Source organism: Scyliorhinus canicula, chromosome 19 (assembly GCF_902713615.1).
Source record: "Scyliorhinus canicula chromosome 19, sScyCan1.1, whole genome shotgun sequence".
NCBI classification, from domain to species: Eukaryota; Metazoa; Chordata; class Chondrichthyes; order Carcharhiniformes; family Scyliorhinidae; genus Scyliorhinus; species Scyliorhinus canicula.
The window spans coordinates 65,044,850-65,067,267 of record NC_052164.1 but is presented as its reverse complement, the minus strand read 5'-3'; the positions used below and the strand labels follow the sequence as shown (position 1 = coordinate 65,067,267).

Genomic DNA, 22,418 nt, shown 5'->3' with positions numbered 1-22,418 from the left:
ACAATGGACACAAATAGAGAAGTGATTGCAACAGTGTATGGGAAACCAGACACCCCGGCACCAGCGGGGTTCGAAAACAAAGCACCTGAAGGCCCGCCCAGTAACCGAGGGACAGCCTCAGTATTGGGGGGATTCAAACAAATCGATTGGGAAGAGACCCAATCAATTCCCAGCAGGTAAAGGGTCCGCCCAAAAGGGCGCGAAGCCCTAGGACCTATAAAAGACAGGTCCCACACTTAGTTCATTCTTCTTGACCAGCCCTCCTCTCTGGACCAGCCCTCTCGACCAGCCTTTTACCGAAGAAGACCTTGACCGAGAGAGAGGAGAGGTTTGGGACAGCAGCCGCCAGCAAGTAAGTGTCTCACAACAATTGCTACCAGAGATAGACACTCCTGACCCCTTGTTAACCCGTACCAACCTGAAGTCTGCGGACCAGAGCAGAGCAAGAGGCCTTGTCCCCTGATCCGGCAGTTCCCTTTAAGATAAGTATTGGTTTATTTAGTGGTAGGAATAGTTTAATCATCTGAGCGTGTGCATGGGTAGTTTATAATTGTATTATAATAAACTCATTTGTTTGAACTTACTAATTGGTGTATGGTTTTATTGCTTTGAACTCGACCTTGACACTTGTGGCGGTATCTTAACGATACCTGGCGACTCCAGAGCTAAGTAACGAAACAGAGCCAAATCGAGTGTTAAGCACACTCACCCAGAACGAGCAACAGCACCAAGGATCAAATGGACCTTGGTGCGCATGAACACCGGTTCCTTAAGTTCGCAGGGCGGGTGGATAAAATGTATAAGAAGGTGCAAGGTATACTTTCATTCATTTGCAGAGGGATTGAGTTTAAGAGCAAGGAGGTTATGCTGGGACTGTATAAAACATTGGTTTGGCCACAGCGAGAATATTGTGCGCAGTTTTGGAATCCACATTATGAGAGGAATGTGACAGCACTGGAAAGAATGCAGAGGAGGTTTACCAGGATGTTGTATGGACTTGAGAGTTTTAACTATGAAGAGAATTTGGATAGACTGGAGTTGTTTTCCTTGGAGCAGAGGAAACTGAGTGGGGAGCATGATTGAAATGCATAAAATTATGAGGGTCTTAGATAGAGTAGACATTATGGAGGGATCAATGACCAGGGGCCATAAATTTAAGGTACGGATCTGGAGGTTTGGAGGGGATGTGTGGTTGTTTTTGACTGGTGCAGCGTGATGGGTCGAAGGGCCTTTTTTGTGCTGTACACCTCTATGACTATGACTCTATTAATGACTATTTACTTGCTACAAATAGGGTGTGGTAACTGAACAGTTTGTTACTGAACTAGTGATTAGTTAAGTTGCGGTTGAAACATAGAAACCTAATATTCATGGCCCAGAAGGAGGCCATTTGGCCCATCATGCCTGTGCGACAAATCGTTGATGGGCACTTGGATTTGAGTTGAACCCATGTGTTCGAATCCCCCCATCACCATCTGGCACCACAAGAATAATAATCTTTATAATAATCTTTATTGTCATTAGTAGACTTAAATTAACACTACAATGAATGGCAGCATGTGACGCAGTAGTTAGCACTGAGATTGAGGACCCGGGTTCGAATCCCGGCCCTGGGTCACTTTCATTGTGGAGTTTCCACATTCTCCCCGTGTCTGCGTGGGTCTCACCCCGACAACCCAAAGATGAGCAGCTTAGGTAGATTGGCCATGTTAAATTACCCCTCAATTGGAAAAAAAATAATTGGGTACTCTAAATTTATATAAAAAAAAACACTGCAATGAAGTTTGTGAAAAGCCCCTAGTCGCCACATTCTGTACACAGAGGGAGAATTCAGAATTTCCAATTCATCTAACAGCACGTCTTTCGGGACTTGTGGGAGGAAACCGGAGCATCCGGAGGAAACCCACGCATACACGGGGAGAACATGCAGACTCCATACAGGCAGTGACCCAAGCCGGGAATCGAACCTGGGACCCTGGAGCTATGAAGCAACAGTGCTCACCACTGTGCCACTGTGCCACCCACATTTGCGTGAAGCAGCTGGATTCTCATTAAAAATTCTAACCACTTCATAATATCTTTTCAAAGAGGGAATTTTCCATTTCTGCCTTGTGTGGCTTAAGCATGACTCCAATCATACATTGCGTAGTTGACTCTTAATTTCCAAAGGGTAAATAGAGTTGGACAATAAATGCTGCCTTGCTAATATTCTCTACTTTCCAGGACAAATAAAAATAAAACTGAAATGTGTCCAAGACTTCAGTGCTCGTCGTATACCATGGCACACAACTTCTCCCCCTTGTTTCTTATCTTTATTATGGGATTGCTCATTGGAACTTTCCTCGGAAGAGTGAGATTTGTCCTCTGGCATGGTGTCAAATCTGACAAGAACTGTCAATCTTCATTGGTTTTCCACTCTGCTCCAATCTTGTTAGCACAGTAAGAAGTCTTACAACACCAGGTTAAAGTCCAACAGGTTTGATTCAAACACGAGCTTTCGGAGCGCGGCTCCTTTCTCAGGTGAATGGCGAGGTATGTTCCAGAAACATTTATATAGACAAAGTCAGAGATGCTTGACAATGCTTGGAATGCGAGCATTTGCAGGTAATCAAATCATTACAGATGCAGGGAGAGGGATAATCACAGGTTGAAGAGGTGTAAATTGTCTCAAGCCCGAACAGTTGGTAGGATTTTGCAAGTCCAGGTCTGATGGTGGGGGGTGGATGTAATGCGACATGAATCCAAGATCCCTGTTGAGGCCGCACTCATGCGTGCGGAACTTAGCTATAAGTTTTTGCTCGGCAATTCTGCGTTGTCGCGTATCCTGAAGACCGCCTTGGAGAACGCTTACCCGGAGATCAGAGGCTGAATGCCCTTGACTGCTGAAGTGTTCCCAGACTGGAATGGAACATTCCTGCCTGGTGATTGTTGCACGATGCCCATTCATTCGTTGTCGCAGTGTCTGCATGGTCTCGCCAATGTACCACGTTTCGGGGCATCCTTTCCTGCAGCGTATGAGGTAGACTACATTGGTTGAGTCGCACGAGTATGTGCCGCGTACCTGGTGGGTGGTGTTTCCACGTGTAATGGTTGTATCCGAGTCGATGATCTGGCATGTCTTGCAGAGATTGCCCTGGCAGGGTTGTGTGGTGTCGTGGTCGCTGTTCTGAAGGCTGGGTAATTTGCTGCAAACTGTGGTTTGTTTGAGGTTGCGCAGTTGTTTGAAGGCCAGTCAGTGCTCGTCGTATACCATGGCACACAACTTCTCCCCCTTGTTTCTTATCTTTATTATGGGATTGCTCATTGGAACTTTCCTCGGAAGAGTGAGATTTGTCCTCTGGCATGGGGTCAAATCTGACAGGAACTGTCAATCTTCATTGGTTTTCCACTCTGCTCCAATCTTGTTAGCACAGTAAGAAGTCTTACAACACCAGGTTAAAGTCCAACATGTTGGATTCCTGGCTTGGGTCACTGTCTGTGCGGAGTCTGCACATTCTCCCCGTGTCTGCGTGGGATTCCTCCGGGTGCTCCAGATTACTCCCACAGTCCAAAGATGTGCAGGTTAGGTGGATTGGCCATGCTAAATTATCTTTATTATCCAAAAAAGATTGGGTGGAGTTACTGGGTTACGGGTTGGGGTGGTGGTGTGGGCTTAAGTGGGGTGCTCTTTCCAAGGGCCAATGCAAACTCAATGGGCCAAATGGCCTTCTTCTGCACTGTAAATTCTCTAATTCTATGATTCTATGGTCCCCTTCAAAAATGCAGAGTGTACCTGTTCTTGGAGTGCTTCCTCATAGGGCAGGATGTTTGGGGGAGACCAAGCCACAAGCCTGTCTTACAGCAATAGCTGCTGTAATGTGGTAAGTCTTCATTCACAAACACACAAAAAACATTGAGACATTTAAATAACTTTTTCATTGTGTTTGTGAATAAGTGTGAGTGAGTAATTGGTAACAGTATGATACATGGGTAAATGGACAGTAGGTTGGGTAAGATGACAGGTGGATAAGTATACTACTAACCTTGTGACTCTCCACTGGATCCTGTGTCTACTCCAACTGACAAACCCCAATCCCCAACCCTCCAACACCCCACCCTGACAACCAACCCCCATGCCTGACGACACCCTAACTACCAGCTTCCCCCATGAACCCCTGACCACACGACTCCCACCCGATCAGCAAACTACCCCCGCCAACTATCTGACGAGCTTCCCCGAACACCCAACTACCCACCAACCCCTGACTACCTTCGATGCCCCTCAGTGTCCCCCTACCTCCCCAAACCCTTATTTTGTTTTATTAATTCATGGATGTGGGCATTGCTGGCTGGGCCCGCATTTGTTGCTCATCCCAAATTGGAATTGAACTGAGTGGCTTGCTGGACCATTTAAGAGGGTACTTAAGAGACAACCACATTGCTGTGATCCAGAGTCATATGTAGGCCAGACCAGGTAAGGGAAGCAGATTTTCTTCCCTCAAGGACATTCGCAAACCAGATGGGGTTTTTAATGACAATCGTTTCAACAATCATCATTCAACTTTTTCGTTCAGATTTTTATTGAACTCAAATTTCAACCTGCCATGGTGGGATTCGTTTTATAATTTTATCATTTGAAATTTCCCTCATTCCCTTTGATCTTCTCTGTTTCCTCCCTCTCTCTCATTCCTCTTGCATGTTCATACTCTGTTGATGTCATTTGCTTTGTTATAGATTTCCATCCATTTTTTTTTCTACATCCACAGAGAAGATCCCATCCAACCACAGGGCTTTTAGCCATCACACTGGGTCTGAATTACTGTGATGAAGTTCACGCTGCTGGATTTGGTTATCCACTGAATCAAAAAAATGGACTGATTCATTATTTTGATCGACTGAATATGAAGCAGATGTCTGTAAGTATCTGATGGAAACAATCTCAGTGAATGGTTTCATGTTCTTCATTCAAACATTTGTGCCACACAAGTTCCAGGGCAATGATCATCTCCAATAAGCGAGAATCAAACAATCGCCCCCTTGACATTCAATGGCATTAACATCACTGAATCTACCACTATCAACATCCTGGGTGTTACCATTGACCATAAACTGAACTGGACTAGCCATATAAATACTGTGGCTACAAGAGCAGGTCAGAGGCTAGTAATCCTGTGGTGAGTAACTCACCTCCTGACTCCTCAAAGCCTGTCCACCATCTGCAAGGCACAAGTCAGGAGTATGATGGAATACTCTCCAATTGCCTGGATGAGCGCAGCTCCAACAGCACTCAAGAAGTTCGACACCATCCAAGAAAAAGCAACCCATTCGATTGGCACCCATCCCACAAGCATTGACTGCCTCCACCCCCAACTACAAGATACACTGCAAGAACTCACCAAGGCTCCTTAGGCAGCACCTTCCAAACCCATGACCACTACCATCTATAAGGACAAAGGTAGCAGATACATGGGAATATCACCACCTCGAGGTTCCCCCTCCAAGTCACTCACCACAATGACTTGGAAATATATTGCTGTTCCATCACTGTCACTGGGGCAACATCCTGGAACTCTCTCCCCAACAGCACAGTGGGTGTACCTACACCACACGAAGTGCAGCAGTTCAAGAAGGCAACTTACCAGCACCTTCTCAAGGGCAATTAGGGATGGGCAACAAAAGCTGGCCTAGCTAGCCAAGCCCACATCCCGTAACAAATGAATTTAAAAAGCCTTACTGCTGCTGCTTGTATCTACTCCGACCAGGATATCTGCTGTCATGGCATGTCAGACTCATATGTCCTCCATCTACTGCAACCGCTCTGTGACATCCGTCATCCAACTATGCCGAGTTCGACCCATCTTTCTGCTGATCCTCCACTTTTCCTGTTTTCTTGAAGAGATTCAGCTCTAATCAAATTGCCAAAATGCTGACATTTTCTTTTCTGCATGTCACTCTTATATGGGTGGCACGGTGGCATAGTGGTTAGCACTGCTAGCTCACAGTGCCAGGGACCCGGGTTCAATTCCAGCCTTGGGTCAGCGTGGGTTTCCTCTGGGTGCTCCGGTTTCCTCCCACAGTCGAAAGATGTGCGGTTAAGTGAATTGGCCTCACACCGAGCATCTTGTATGATTTGTCCTAAACTTATCCACTTGTTCCAGTTTGACACCATCCACTTGAATCTTCACTCTAGTTTTTATGAATGCATACCTCCTATTGGTGAGACCTGCATTTATTGCCTACCTCTAATTTCCCTTGAGAAGGTGATGGCGAGCCACCATCTTGAACCGCTGCAGTGCATTTGTTGTAGGAACCCCCAGGAATGGAGGGCCAGTGTTTTGACAAGTGACATCAAAGGCACAGTGCAGTCAGGATGGTGGCTTGGAGGGGAACCTGAAGGTGGTGGTATTCCCATGTGTCTGCTGCCATTCCATAAGCTTCTTGGTGGTAGAGGTTGAGGGTTCAGAAGGTGCTGTTAAAGGAACCTTGGTGAGTTGCTGCATTACATCATGTAGGTGGTGCACACGGTTGCCTCTGTGAAATGGTTGTGGAGAGAGTGAATGTTGGTGGGGTGGATGGGGTGCCAATAAAGCAGGCTGCTTTGTATTTTGTATATTAATAGGGCATCTTCTGATGCTGCCCGAACAGGCGCTGGAATGTGGCGACTAGGGGCTTTTCACAGTAACTTCATTGCAGTGTTAATATAAAGCCTACTTCTGACAATAAAGATTATTATTATAACACTACGCCACTGCCTCCCCTGTTGAATGCGGTGATGACCCCGTCAATGGGTAAAGCGCTGCAAGCTATTATATCAATGGATGCGGAGAAGGCTTTTGATTGGGTTAAATGGAGTAGCCTGTTTGAGATCTTGGGGCGGTTTGGGTGTGGGCCAACATTCATTTTGTGGGTGCAGTTGCTACATGTCGCCCCCACTGCAAATGTGAGGATAAATACGATGAATTTGGGATACTTTAGACTGCATCGGGGTACAAAATAGCCAGCTGTCCCCCTTGTTGTTTGTGTTGCCCATTGAGCCTTTGGAGCCTTTGGTGCCGGACAGGCGCCGGAATGTGGCGACTAGGGGCTTTTCACAGTAACTTCATTGAAGCCTACTCGCGACAATAAAGCGTTTTTCATTTTCATTTATTGCGTTTCAGGTGTCAAGAGAGCAGAAGGGCAGTGTAAGGTTCGGTAGAGAACATAGGGTGTCATTGTATGTCAATGATTTGTTGTCACATGTTTCAAACTCACTGGAGTGTATGGGGAAAATAGCGGACCTATGCAGGAAGTTTGGGGCCTTTTCTGTGTACAAACTGAATGTGGCAAAAAGTGAGGTATTTCCGATGATATCCGGGGGAGGAGTGCGAATTTGGGCGCCCTGCCATTTAAGCTGGCCAAGATAAGGCCAGCTTAATATTTGGGTATTCAGGTGGCCCATGACTGGGCCACAATGCTTAAGTGGAACGTGGCCAGTTTGATAGAGGGGGTTAAATGGGATTTGAAGAGGTGGAATGCCCTGCCCCTGTCCTTGGCGGGGAGGGTACAGACTGTGAAAATGAACACTTGGCCAAGGTTTTTATTTGTTTCCAGACCTTCCGATATTCCCTTCAAAGTCGTTCTTCCAGAGGGTGGATCAATTAATTTTGAAATTTGTGCAGGCAGATAAGACGCCTAGCATTTGGAGGGCTTTTTTGCAAGAGGGCGGTGGGTGGGGGCCAGTGCTCCCAAATCTGCTGTATTACTATTGGGCGGCAAATGTGAAGGTGAGATGCTAGTGGGGAGAGTTGCAGTGGGTGCAGGTGGAGGAGGCCACCTGTGTGGGGGCATGCTGGAGAGCCCTGCATGTTCTCCTGTTCTCCCCAGGTAGGTAGCTGACAGTCCCGTTGTGGTGTCATCCCTCAAGAAATGGAACCAGCGAACGCAACACTTCGGTTTAGGGGGTATGTTGGTATTAGCCCAATATAGGGAATCATAGGTTTATACCAGCAGGGATAGACATGATGTAGATGAGCTGGCATAGGAAAGGATTAGTGTGGGTCCATATGACTTGGGCTCGTATGAGTGCATTCTTCTCTGACTTTGAGGACAAATGTGAGAGGTGCAGGAGGGACCCTGTGAATCATATTCTGGGTGTGCCTGAAGTTGGGGGAGATTTTGGGCATCGATTTTCAAGACCATGTCCGAAATTGTGAGGGTGAAGATGATGCTGTGCCCTTTGGTGGTGATTTTCAGTGTTTCAGAGCTGCTGGAACTGCTAGAGGGGCAGTGGGGTGATGTCATCACAGAATTTACAGTGAAAAAGGAGGCCATTCAGCCCATCTGCACCGACTCTTGGAAAGAGTACACTACCCACACCTCCACCCTATCCCCGTAACCCCACTTTAACCTTTTTGGAAACTATTGAAATTTAACATGGCCAATCCACCGAATCTTTGGACTGTGGGAGGAAACCGGAGCACCCGGAGGAAACCCACACAGACACGGGGAGAACGTGCAGACTCCGCACAGACAGTGACCCAAGTCTGGAATCGAACCTGGGACCCTGGAGCTGTGAAGCAACTGTGCTAACCACTGTGCTACCATGTTGCCCATAATTCTTAGACACCCCTCCACTGACAGGGAAGTATAAACTTCCTGTGCCCGTCCCATCAATTTACTTTTCATGGGTGATGTTCACTTTTCTTTCGGTCACTCCATTTGGGCTGCTGTTTTCTCAAATGCCCTAAAGGAAGTTACCACTTCCCTTTCTTCAAATTTTGAGGGGGCCTGTACAAACTTAAATATATCACAACTGGGTTCCGGTCTGGGATTAAGCTCCCCTCTAGCTCCTGGTAGCTCCCGTTTAATTTCCAGTGCATTAAGCTGAAACTCTCTCATGTTTTTTGCACCCTCTACACACAAGACTGATAAACAAACACAGAGGGGAAAATTGGGGTGTAAAAATAATGATGAAAGTAAAAAGGATAAGAGTCTTTGTTTCAGATGGTTGTCTTCTATCAAACCTTCCTCAGTTTAAGCTTTGAGTTCGAGGTTTATGCTTTCAGTCTGGAATGGGTTTTACTGTAGATCCATCGGGTTCTCAGTAGGTTCAGTCAAACAGTAGCTATGCAGCTTTTCTGGAGAAAGAGAGAGAGAGAGAGAGACTCACAGCTTCTTCTCTGAGCATCCAGGACCCAATGTCTTTTCCTTGATCTCTGAAAACCATCCCACTTGGCTAGGACCCAATCGCCGCCTGCAGAATACGACCTTTTGGCCAATTCATTGGCCACCAGCCAAACAATCGAACTGAGTTCCTCTGGTCTCTCGGGTATCATAAAGTCTGAGATCTGCTGTTCGAAAGCTGGCACCGTGTACTATTTTGTAACTTTTGAAGTTCTCTGCTCGATGTAAACGTATATGTCAATTAAACATCCATGGATAAAAATAATAATAGCAAAACAAAAGAAATGGGAAATAAGGGAATCAACAGGAAGAAATCTTTTTAAAAAAAGTGATGTAAATGCAGCTGGAATTATTGACCTCTGGCCTTCTAAAAGTCAAGAGCATTAAATTGCAACACTTGTTGCCTGAAATGACACACAGTTTGAGTTGCTGATCAGCAACCATGACAATAAATAGTCCGGTGTGGGAATGAGGGTTTCAGTGGTTCCTGGGCTGTGGTAAGATCAGAAATGGAGATTGGTTCAATTTCTGGTGAAGGGCGAACAGGATCAAAAACTCAGCTTAGGGTCAAACATGACGTAAACAGAGGAAACCAACACAGACAAGTGGAGAATGTGCAAACTCCACACAGGCAGTCACCCAAGGTCAGAATCAAACCTGGGTCCCTGGCGCTGTGAGGCAGCAGTGCTAACGACTGTGCCACTCCACTCCCACCCCCCACACCCTACTTTTTTTGTTTTCTTCAGTCTCTTTACAGGGCAGCATGGTAGCACAGTGGTTAGCACTGTTGCCTCAGAGCTCCAGGGTCCCAGGTTCGATTTACAGCTCGAGAGACTGTACAAAAGCTGCACGTTCTCCCCGTGTCTGCGTGGGTTTCCTCCGGGTGCTCCGGTTTCCTCCCACAGTCCAAAGATGTGCAGTTAGCTGGATTGACCATGCTAAATTTCCCCTTAGGGCGTGGCATTGGGCCGCGATAGGGTGGTCCTTTGAAGTGCTGGTGCAACTCAATGGGCCGAATGGCCTCTTCCTGCAAAAGGTTATGTTGGGTTACTGGGTTGTGTGGATAGGGTGGAGGTGGGGGCTTGGGTGGGGTGCTCTTTCCAAGGGTCGTTGTTGACTCGATGGGCCGAATGGCCTCCTTTTGCACTGTAAATTCTATTCTATTCTATTTGTCATTCGTCATTTATACTTTGGAGCTTGTAGCCAACTGAAGGATCATTCTGATTACTTTTGTTTTTCAGACAAATGTGCACAATATCACCCATGAAGACCTGTTTTTGAAGAAACTCAGGAATGCTGGAATTATCAAATATCTCACTTAACGTCATTTTTGAGACGTTAAAGCCCTTCCTTTGGATTTTCCTACGGACTTTTATTTTATTTTTTTATTTTTGGAACTGTGCATCCATAATTAGAAAGTGCCTTTAAGTCGGGGACTCAAGTTAAAGAGCCTGCTTCTCAGGACCATGTGTTACAGGTTTTGTATTTTGGAGAAGAGCAAAATGCTCATCGGTGTCAGGTGAATTTTAAGAACTAACTTTGGAGGAAGCAGGCTCAATTGACTGGATGGCCACCTGTGGGATGGCCAGGGACAGTGTTCTGATGGACAACAGTCAGTGATTGATTCCTGAGTAATGCTTCTAATAGAGCTGGGCAGAAGTGATAAGACTTTGAAAGGAGACTCTCTCATTCACTGTCTCCCTCCCCCCCTCTCTCTTTCCCTCTCTGCTGAAGTAAAGAACTGCTTTATTGTTCTAAAAGCAGTGAGTGCCTGGCACATCTTTACTATATATGATCTTGAATCTCCAGAGGAAGGAGACAGCCTTGAGAAGTCCACCTCAAGTCTAGAAGCAAGAAGCATTGAAGCAAAAGCTTGAACTCCTGAACGACTTTAACTGGAAGCCATCCGATTGCATCAGCACCCTTTATCCTTTTTAAAATTGTTACTTTCTTCCCTGTCCATCAGTCTTACCCTCTATGTTGTCTGTCTGTCTGTGAGTGTAGAGTGGGGCGAGTTGGAAAGGGGCATTAGATTGTTAATTTAATTGTATTACTGTTCCATAATAAAAAGGCTATTTGTATTAAATTTACAAACCTTATGACTGCACTTTATTGGGTTGAGCCAAGATCCTCAGGTATTTTCAAATAACATCTAATTTCACTTCTATTGTAATTTCGGGTCAAGTGGGACTGGAACTGACTGTGTACTAGTCCAGGGGTTGTGACATAGATTATTTTCTTTCACCAAAGCTGCCAAGAATTTAGACTTTACCTGTATCTATACCTTTCCCTCTCACACACTCAGCACTCTGTGTCTATCGTTCCCACTTTAATCATCCCTGTTTCTGTCTGGAAGGACCTGGATTTTGTGCTCATGATGAATGTGAGAAGTTGGTATATATTTATTGTATTTTATACCTGTTGCAGTAATATTATTAAATAATCCAGGTTAACATTTCCACTCTGTGGCTGCAGCAATTAAGATGTCATAAAAGTGAGATTATCATTCATTAACACCATGTATGTGTTAACAAAGAGTGGCTGAATGGAATTTTGTTATGATTGCTGGAGATTCCCTGGAGAATAGATAATTTGAGACTTTTTTTTAGACTTTGGTAAGCAGATCACAGTATCTGAATGGGATAAAAATGATGTAATTAATTGGAGGAGATAAGTCTGTAGTAGCAAGTTTAGTTTTGGTTCTGCTGGGAGTTTTGAGCTGAGCAGCAGCTTTTGCCAAAGGCTGTCAGGTTAAGCAATAGTCTGACAGAGATCCAGAATCTGTAGGCTGTTGTATGACAAGATCTCTCTCTCCAAGCAGAGATAGATAAAGTACCAGTTGAAAGTTAAAATGTTTCCTTTTATTGTTAAGAATTGTTTAACTGTGGAGCTCCAGTGGAGACAATGTGCTGAAAGGAGGCTCTCCCCTAGAATCTTCAACTTAGGGCTTCAACTTTTAACTTGGAAATCGGCCAATAGGACAAAAAAAACCACCCTCGCCCCAAAACAAACTACCACCTGAGGAAATGTTCTCAAATCAGCTGAGAAGCCAAAAAGACAGCAAAAGCAGTAAGAGCCAGGAGAGAAAAGCCCAGACCAAGAGTAAAGCGGAGGAGGACATGGCAGATCAAGAGGCAGCACCAACACAAACGCTGTCCCATCCACCAAGAGGGCAGCGGATGGAGCTCCTAATGCAGGAATTCCTGAAACACAGGGACACTATCAAGGAGGACTCATAACAAACGGGAAGGCAGCCATAGTGATCTTTTCTTTCAAAGAGGCACTGGAGAGGACGGAGCGGCGATTGAAGGCCTAGTGGCGATGGTCCAGGAATTGGACAGAGCGGCCAACGACCTGACGACTGGATTACCTTGCTCGAAAAAGAAGCAGCAAGTTGGGTGGCGGCCCAGGAAGGGCTCATGGCGCAGGTGGAAGACCAAGAAAACACATCTCGCTGCCAGAATCTTAGGATTTTCAGACAACTGGAGGGCATGGAAGACAGTAACCCAACAGCATACGTGGGACTGTTGCTGGGGAAGCTGGTCAGAGGAGAAAACTTCCCCAAACCCCGAGAAGTCGACAGTGCCCACAGGTCATTACGTCAAAGGCCCAAAACAGGAGAACCATCAAGGATGACCATCAGTAAGTTCCACAGATTCCAAGATGAGGAGCGAATCCTGAGAATCTTAAACAGGGTGAGGACCATGTGGCCCTACAAGTGGGAAGGACACATGATCAAAATTTACCAGGACAAAGGGGCCAATCTAACCAAGCATTTTATTGAATAAGGAAGCCCTATTCAAGACTAAGGTATGGTTTGGATGCTGTGTCCAGCAAAACGTTGAGTGACACACCACAGCAAAGAACATTACTTCAACATACTGGGGCAAATAAACAGCTTTGTCCTGAAAAATGGGCCAGGAGAGCAGCAGTGATGGACACATACATCACATGAACAATGTTCCTGCTCTAGCTTTCTTGTAGCTGTCTAAATTTTGTTTTTGATTCTAAAAATATATTTATCTGTTGCATTTTTGATGTTCTATGTAAAGAACGCCTGTATGTCCTCAAAAGTTGGGGAGAGTATAGAGAGACACCAACCTGAGGGGAGGGGGAAGAAAACGGGCATAGTGTAGGAAGGAATGCTTCCGGGGGAGAGCCACCATCGTAGCAGACATGCTGGTATATGGAAGTGAGAGAAGGGAGAGGGTGGGGGGGGGGACACATGGCGCAGCTATCAAAAGGGAGGCAGCGCCTGGCAGAAGGGGAGGCATGGAGGAGGGTGGGGGGGGGGGGAGGTATGGGAGAAAACCCACAGGGGCTGAGGGCTGGGGATGATAGGAGGGGTGGAAGCTCTGCAGGGGGAGAATTGGGGAACAGGTGGGGGGGAGGGGAGAAGGCTGGGTACAACAGGTCGCACATGGAGGCGAATGGAACAAAGAAGTTTACGGTGGCCATCTTGGATGGCTCCCCAAAAAAGGGAAACCCCAGAGTGTAGGGTGTCTCCCACGAGATAGGTTTGGCTGACCCTGCAGGAGGGGGGGTATAAAATCCCCCCCATCAAGGTAGGCACCTGGTTCGCAGACTGGTAAATATATCCAGAATCTTCACCCATCTGAAGAGCCTCAGAACCAACATTGTTTTTCTTCTTCTCCGAAGTTCATAAAATAAATTCCCACATTGACTTCTTTGTAGTTGGGGAATTGGTGCTTCCATGGGTAATAGGAGTGGAATACTCCTCAATAGTAGTCTCCGACCATGCACCACACTACATGCATGTGAGGTTGGAGATGGGCCGGGCCCAGCAGCCCCCTGGAAACGGCACTCCTCACCAACGAGGCGTTTTGTGAGACAGCATCACAAACCATTGATGGATATGTATCCTGCAACCAGAATGGAGAGGTCTTGCCCATCACAATCCAGGAGACTCTGAAAGCAGTGATAAGGGGGGTAGTCATAGCATATAGGGCACTCAGGGACATGAAGTAGAGGGAGGCTCGGCAAGGACTGAACGACTCTATAGTGGAGGTGGATCAGCGGTACTCCACAGCCCCAACCGTGGAACTACTGGCATGGATGAAGAAATTACAAATGGAATTAGACCTGCTCTCCACTAGGAAAGCAGTGCAGCAACTCCACCAGTCACTTGAGACCTTCTATGAGCATGGAGACAAAGCCAGCCACCTGTTGGCTCACCAGCTGAGGAAGCAGGCAGCCACGAGGGGAATAGTGCAGGTGAAAGATTAAACGGCAGGAGACACGGAGCTGGTATAGGTCAATGAGGCCTTCTCAACTTCCTACCAGGATCTGTACACCTCTGAGCATCCAGATGGGCATGTAAAGATCAGACAGTTTCTTGACGGACCGGACATGCCAGTTGTGGGGGAGGAACAAAATCAGGGACTGGACGTACCTCGAGAACTGGGAGAAATCCTGGAGAGCATTAACGTCATGCAGGCGGGGAAGGAACCAGGTCCAGACATATTCGTTTTGGACTTTTACAAAATGTTTGTGGCAGCACTGGGAACTGAACCTTCGGGAGCTAATTCAACGACTCGCTATCAAAGGGGACACTGGCGCCCACACTGGCACAGGCCTCAATATCACTGCTCCCTATAAAAGACCCAATGGAGTGTGGGTCACATAGACCCATCTGACGCCAAAGTCCTGCCGAAGACCCTGGCAAGGTGACTGGAGAGTTGTGTGCCAGAGGTAGTCGCAGAAGATTAGTAGGGCTTTATCAAGGGCAGACAATTAATGGCGAACATCAGACGCTTACTGAATGTAATAATCACCGCACCCGGGAAGGAGGCACGGGAAGGGTGGCACGGTACCACAGTGGTTAGCACTGTTGCTTCACAATGCCAGGGACCCGGGTTTCATTGCCGGCTGGGTCATTGTCTGTGCAGAGTTCCGTGTCAGTGTGGGTTTCCGCCGGGTGCTCCGGTTTCCTCCCACAAGTCCCGTAAGATGTGGGACAGGGTTCTTCGTTCCCTGACGGCGATTTTGTAATTGGCGATTGGCCGGGGAATCCCTTCTGACACCAAAATCGTGGGCGCGCCTGTTTGACGCAGGTTTTGTATGCTTCGCCCCCTCCTCCAAAACAGCGTAATCACAGTGCGTGATGCATGCCATTGGGATGGAGCGTGACACCTGAAGGCCCTCCCCCGATGATCCGCCCCTGATGTGCCGGGTTGACGTGTGGTCTCAGCCGTGCGGGACCCCAACGTGGAGGCTGCGGACTATGTCCATCACCGCCACAGTTGGGCGGGAGGCGTACTTTTACTGGCCTGAGGGGCTTCCGCGAGGGGGGGGGGGGGCTGGTTAGGGGTGGCCAGGGGGTGGCAAGTGAGTGGGCAGGGGGTGAATATCTGGCAGGCCTGGACATGTTTTACGGTGGGTACCTGAACAGGCGCCGGAGTGTGGCGACTATGGGATTTTCACAGTAACTTCACTGCAGCATTGATTTCCCTGGATGCAGAGAAGGCCTTTGACAGAGGCGAATGATGTACTGGAAGTGTCACGGAAGTACTGGAGTTGTTTGGGCTTGGGCCAGGGTTCATCTCACGGGTAAAGCTATTGTTCAGCGTTCCCATGCCTATTCCTTTCAAGCTTCAAGGCCACTGGATGGTATTAATTGGATGGTGAGGGCAGCCTCTGGCCATTAATTGCCCATTCCTGGAAAAATAAGAATGAATGACTTTTTTCCACATAATGGGGGCTTCAGATCCCCATTTCATACAATGACAGGTCTAACGCCAACAGTTCTAAATGATCAGCCCCTTATCGTCACACTGTGCCACAGTGATCTGGAACCCACAGCCAAGGATAGCAACCTCAGTTTACTCTGTCAGAATCCTGTATGTTTCAATGTGATTACCCTTTGTTCTTCTAAACTTGCAGTCAGTATGGGTATAATTTACTCAGTCTTCCATCATAGAAGATCTCTCTCATCCCAGGGTGAGGGAACTAAGAACTCACCCAGTAACTTTCTTATGAAAGGCATAGAGATATTCTCATTGCTATCTCTTACGGGCAGCACGGTAGCATAGTGGTTAGCACAATTGCTTCACAGCTCCAGGGTCCCATGTTCGATTCCCGGCTTGGGTCACTGTCTGTGCGGAGTCTGCACATTCTCCCCGTGTGTGCGTGGGTTTTCTCCGGGGACTCCGGTTTCCTCCCACAGTCCAAAGATGTGCAGGTTAGGTGGATTGGCCAGGCTAAATTGCCCTTAGTGTCCAAAATTGCCCTTAGTGCTGGGTGGGATTACTGGGTTTTGGGGATAGGGTGGAGGTGTGGGCTTGGATAGGGTACTCTTTCCAAGAGCCGGTGCAGACTTAATGGGCCAAATGGCCTCCTTCTGCACTGTAACTTCTATGATTCTAAAATTTTCAAACTGACATGAAATGAAATGAAAATCGCTTATTGTCACAAGTAGGCTTCAAATGAAGTTGCTGTGAAAAGCCCCTAATCGCCATATTCCAGCGCCTGTTCGGGGAGGCTGGTATGAGAAATAGATTCTGCCTGTGACCCTGAACAAAAGAAGCCATCCCAATATCGGGGAAACTCTCACATCGTTAAATGTGAAGAGTCGGTAATCACCTCCCGGGGGCTGCACAAATCAAATTCAAAGAGAGTTACACAAAGGCCACCTACATTTCCTAACCCATCTGCTTAGACAAAGTGCTGAATATTTATTCTTAATTGTTGAGAAGTTGAATGATCACAGGGACTCAGTCAAGGTATACAAATCCTTTGTCAAAAACAGAAGTGGCCATCGTGTGACATGGGCCTCTGGCTTGTGAAACCAGTGATATTGCCTTGCTGCACAGCAAGATTTCAGTCTGTTATTTATCATCTGTCTAGCAGCCTCCTAGACAAGGAGCACTGGCCCAGGTTGGAAACCTGGCCCCATCTACACTGCTTCTTCTGAAAACGCTGTATAATTGCCTACAAGACCAATTCTTCCCTTTGTGCCTGTCTCATCATGCAGAGTCAACATCATGAGAAAAGAAAATTATACAGCATCGGTTTTCAACCTGCCAATCTCCATAAAGAAATAAAATGAGGTCACAGCTAAACGGAAGAGCTGGGAAATATGTGGCTTGGGTCACTTCTGAAATTTCTCACAGAAACTGGGTCATCTATTTCAACTGATCCTGCGACTTTTGTCAAATCATGGTTCCTCTTTTGCATACACTGTTTTGCCTCTGTCCTCCCTACTAAAGGTGGGAATACCAGGTTTAGCCTGGTTCTTACACGGCAAACCATCAATAGTTCTGCTGCAGATATACCTGTGGTCGAGTTTGTGTGTGGCCCTGTACACTAAGAGGAACCAAGCTATTTTTGTTTCCAGTGATGCCGCTGTTGTTTCTTTCAAAGTTTCCTTGAAAGTCTGGACTGCCCGCTCAGCCAATCCGTTTCATGAGGGCTGATGTCGTGCATTTCTGTGGTGCTTTATCCCATTGGAAGTCATGAAACTTTGAATTTCAGTGTTTGTAAAATGCATTCTGTTTGCTAATTCATGGAAAGCAAAGTACAGGCGGAGCTCCTCGACTGGCACGTGCGGTTGTGAAACTCACCTCAAATACTTCCAGCCATTTGGAGTGGACATCTATCAATAGTAGAGCATCTTGCAAAAACATCATCCTACATAATCAATGTGGACTCGCACCAAAAACTGACCTGGTTATTCCCAAGGGTGCAAAGGGGGTGTAGCAGATAACTTTTGCTACAACTGGCACTGATCGCAGTGCTTCACTCATCTCTTGATATCGATATTGATGCCTGGTCACCAATATAACTTCCGGCAAGCATCTTCAGTTTAGATACACCCAGATGGGCACTATGCAATGCTGCAAGGAACAATTCCCACCCCTGCTCACGGACTATTACTCTTGCTCCCAGAGGATGGGGCCGTCCTCACTCCTTAGCTCATCTTCCTTAATGTGGTCTGGCTTCATGTCATCCCATTCTCCCAATCTATTAATATTTTGTGTCTGATCTTTGGTAACAGCGGGTTTCTGCTGGCCCACAATTTCATTTGATGTTTTGACTCTGGAAAAGTGTCTGGTAAATTCATTACCATCACAATTTCTTGCGGACTGGAGGGGCGGACTTGGGTGGTGAACTCTCTGGCAGTGGAAGGCAGCTCCGGGCATCAGCTTTGGCTCCCTATGTCGCTAGTCTGTGTTCAAATGTGGATTTATAAACTGATAAGATCACCGCCCAGCACTCAATCCTGGCTGATACAATTGATGGAATAGATTTGCCCTCCTTGCCCAACAGTGGCTTGTGGTCCATTACAACAGTAAAATGTCTTTCAGATTGAATTCTCTTACTCCATGCAGAATGGATAGCCCTTCTTTTTCTACTTGCAACCAAGCTTTCTCAGCCTTTGTAAGGGTTCTTGTGTGTATGGAGTAGGCCTCTCAGACCCATCATCCATCCTGTGATATAAAATTACCCAATGCCCGATAGGGAGGAGTCACATTTTAGCACTAACTTCTTGGATAGGACAAATATATCAGTCAGCAAGATGAATACAATAGTTGCCTGACCTTATTAAATGCTACTCTCTCCAATGCTTTTCAGAACAATCTCTTGTTTTTCTTCAGTGACAGGTGTAAAGGGGCTAATAGTATTGACAGATATATTGACAGACAGATTTGGAAGGAAACACCCCTAATAATTAACAATCCCCAGGAATGATTTAAACTGTGAGAAGGGTGGCATGGTGGTGCAGTGGTGAGCACTGCTGCCTCACGGCGCCAGGGTCTCTGGTTTGATCCCAGCCCCAGGTCACTGTCCATGTGGAGCTTGCACATTCTCCCGGTGTCTGCGTAGGTCTCATCCCCACAACACAAAGATGTGCAGGATAGGTGGATTCGCCATGATAAATTGCCCCATAATTGGAAATTAAAAAAATAATTAATTAACTGCGAGGTGTCCCTTTGTTGCCCTTACTTTGCCCTAAAACTATAAGAAATAGGAATAGGAGCAGGTCGTTCGGCCCATCGAGCCTGCTCCACCATTCAATAGGATCATGGCTGACCCAACATTCCTCACAGACACTTTCCTGCCCTTTCTCCATTAAAATTGATTCCCATGGGATGTGAAAACAAAAGTTAATGTTGAGTTCCCAATACCCTTGACACAAAGGGAAATTATGCGATTTCTTGGCATGAGTGGATTTGATCGAACATTTGTGCAAATTGTAGCGTGGTTGCTCCACAGATGGACTTGCTGAAGAAACGTCGAAAATTTCATTGGACAGCAGAGTTTCAAAGCTGTAATAACCAATGCTCCTGTGTTGGAGAATTACAAGGGACTCTGTGATTAAATTGAATTAAAGTATCTGATTATAAAGAGAAATACTGAGGCGTAGAGAAATGGATGGATCATGCAGAGACCTTCTTGTTCAAAGAGACTGTCAATGAAGAAGGAGTTCAGTGGAGGAAGAAGAACTAAAATGGACTATGTTATTGTACCTGTTTTCATGTGTTGTTTTTTGACAAGAAAAAGTATATATACTGTGTGCTTTTCTTAAAGGATAGTGAAAAGGTGAAAAATGAAACCACCTTGAAGTTGATGGTTTATTTTTTTTCTTGGGGGGAGGTGTCATGGGAATGTCACTTTAAGAAATGTCTGTCTGATCAAGTGGCTGCAGTATTTCAGAGTGTAAATGGAGCTGAGTTCTGGCTCTGCTTTTTAGTTTCGATTTGAGGAAAAGCTTAGGTGTGTCTGTGTTTTTTTATGTTTTGTTTCAGTGTTGGAACTGCAGCCAGCCAAAGAAGGTGCAATTTTGATCTCTCTGCCGTCTAAAGACTATCTCTAGATTATTTGGTGAATTCAGAGTGATAACAAAGAACAACTAAGAACAAAGAAAAGTACAGCACAGGAACAGGCCCTTCGGCCCTCAAAGCCTGTGCCGACCATGCTGCCTGTCTAAATTAAAATCTTCTACACTTCCGGGGTCCGTATCCTTTTATTCCCACCCTTTTAGAACAGTACAGAACAGAACATCCTATTCATGTATTTGTCAAGATGCCCCTTAAGTGTCACTATCGTCCCTGCTTCCACCACCTCCTCCGGCAGTGAGTTCCTACCCTGTGTAAAAAACTTGCCTCGTACATCTCCTCTAAACCTTGCCACTCGCACCTTAAACCTCTGCTCCCTAGTAATTGACCCCTCTACCCTGGGAAATAATCTCTGACTATCCACCCTGTCTATGCCCCTCATAACTGCTCTCAGTCGAGAATTTAAACCTGATGTGCTTCTATAAAAAGGTTTTTTTGTAAAAATGGATGTTAAAAGGAAAGTTAAAGGATTACTTAGAGTGTTGTATTCTTTGGAGGTTGTATTTGAATTGATGGTTGCTAAGATGTTCACTGTATGTTTTAAAAAGTTAACTGAGTTCATAGAGTAAACATTGTTTTGCTTTAAAAAATAATTTTAGATTTCTGCTGCACCACACATGTAGAGTGGGCCATGTGCTCCCCACACCACAATATAGTAAAAGTCATGGGTCAGGCGATCTCCATGATATACTTTGGAATTCTCCAAACCCTGGCCCATAACAATAGGGCAACACAAGGTACACAATGTAACTACATAACACCGGCATCAGATGAAGCATACAGGGGTGTAGTGTTAACGAGGTCAGTCCATAAGAGTGTCATTTAGGAGTCTGGTAACAGCGGGGTAGAAGATGTTTTTGAGCCCGTTCGTGCGAGTTCTCAGACTTTTGTATCTCCTGCCCGATGGGAGAAGTTGGAAGAGTGAGTGAGCCGAGTGGGAGGGGTCTTTGATTATGCTACCTGCTTACCCCAGGCAGCGGGAGGTGTAGATGGAGTCAATGGATGGTAGGCAGGTTCGTGTGATGGACTGGGCTGTGTTCACGGCACTCTGAAGTTTCTTGTGGTCTTGGGCCGAGCAGTTGCCATACTAGGCTGTGATGGGGGGGGGTTGTGAGATGGGGTGGGACACCTGAACGGGGAGCGCTGGCTGAACTGCGGTCCCTGTGCCAAGATCACCCCCAACGTCAGCCCATTGTCCCCGCCATCCCCATGCCCCCGCTGTGGCCTGCACAGACCCGCCCACCCCCTGCACCCTTCTGACAGAGCACCAACACAGGGTGTAACATTGTGCACAGGTGTTTTATGTGAATACATAATAATAATAATCTTTATAAGTGTCTCAAGTAGGCTTTCATTAACACTGCAATTAAGTTACTGTGAAAATCCCTCAGTCGCCACATTCCGGCACCTGTTCAGGTTCACTGAGGGAGAATTCAGAATGTCCAATTCACCCAACAAGCTCGTCTTTCGGGACTTTGTGGGAGGAAACTAGAGCACCCGGAGGAAACCCACGCAGACATGGGGAGAACGTGCTGACTCCATACAGACAGTGACCCAAACCAAGAATCGAACCCGGGTCCCTGGCGCTGTGAAGCAACAGTGCTCACCACTGTACCGCCATGAATATATATACAGATGCGTGCCCTAACCCGTGTGACTAAACTGTGCCCTGCATCCCTGCCAACTTAATTGGTGTCTACCTTTCTGGCCTTCGAGCCCCAACACTACATCTCAGTGGAGCCCCAGATGGTACATCAGCAGTGGAGGCAGCCTGCTGCGATTGTTGCCATGTTACATGGGTTCCCTGTGGCGGGTGTCTTATGGGGCGACCGGGCCTGTATGGGCCTGGCTGCTGCTCGGGTGTCCCAGGTGGTATGATGCTGCCCTATTCTGCCCGCTGCCCATGTGATGCACCAGGATCAGGAGGGGGGGGGGGGAATCCGAAGTGCTACGGTGTTTCGGCACCTCCCCTGTGGGGAGTCACCGGAAATGGCCCCATCACCTCCTCCTCCCTCGGGTGGTCAATGTTTTCGGGCTACTCAATGGGATGGGGTGCGAGCAGAACTGTCCCCTGAGTTCCCCCGACACCTGGCGCTGCCAGTCCTGGAGGCTCACTCTGGCCACGATCAGGGTCTGCATGCTCATGGCCATGGAGCACAGGGAGTGGACCACCTCCGTCTGGGACTGCGCCATATCACGCTGTGACTGTACCACCACCTTCTGAGGCTGTGCACATCATCCCCCTCTGGGACTGAGCCACTTCCCTCTGCTTCTGTGCCACGTCGGCCAGCGCATGACCTGCTGTGATTGGGCCACGCCCAGGTGCACCGCTGCAATATCCAGGTGGCACTGGCATATGGTTGCCAATGAGAGGACAGCCTTTTCCTGGCCCTCAGCCTCCACCGGCACAGACTGTCC

General features: G+C 46.9%; 1 protein-coding gene across 1 annotated transcript in view; it reads left to right on the top strand.

Moving 5' to 3' along the window:
* Window positions 1-12,380, top strand: part of LOC119954013 — a 149,766-nt gene extending 137,386 nt beyond the window's left edge. The window contains exons 11-13 of the mRNA XM_038778790.1: window positions 4,746-4,895; window positions 6,138-6,195; window positions 12,121-12,380. Coding sequence (XP_038634718.1) covers window positions 4,746-4,895; window positions 6,138-6,195; window positions 12,121-12,380 — 468 coding nt within the window. The remainder of the gene's footprint in view (window positions 1-4,745; window positions 4,896-6,137; window positions 6,196-12,120) is intronic.
* The last annotated feature ends 10,038 nt before the right edge of the window (window positions 12,381-22,418 follow it).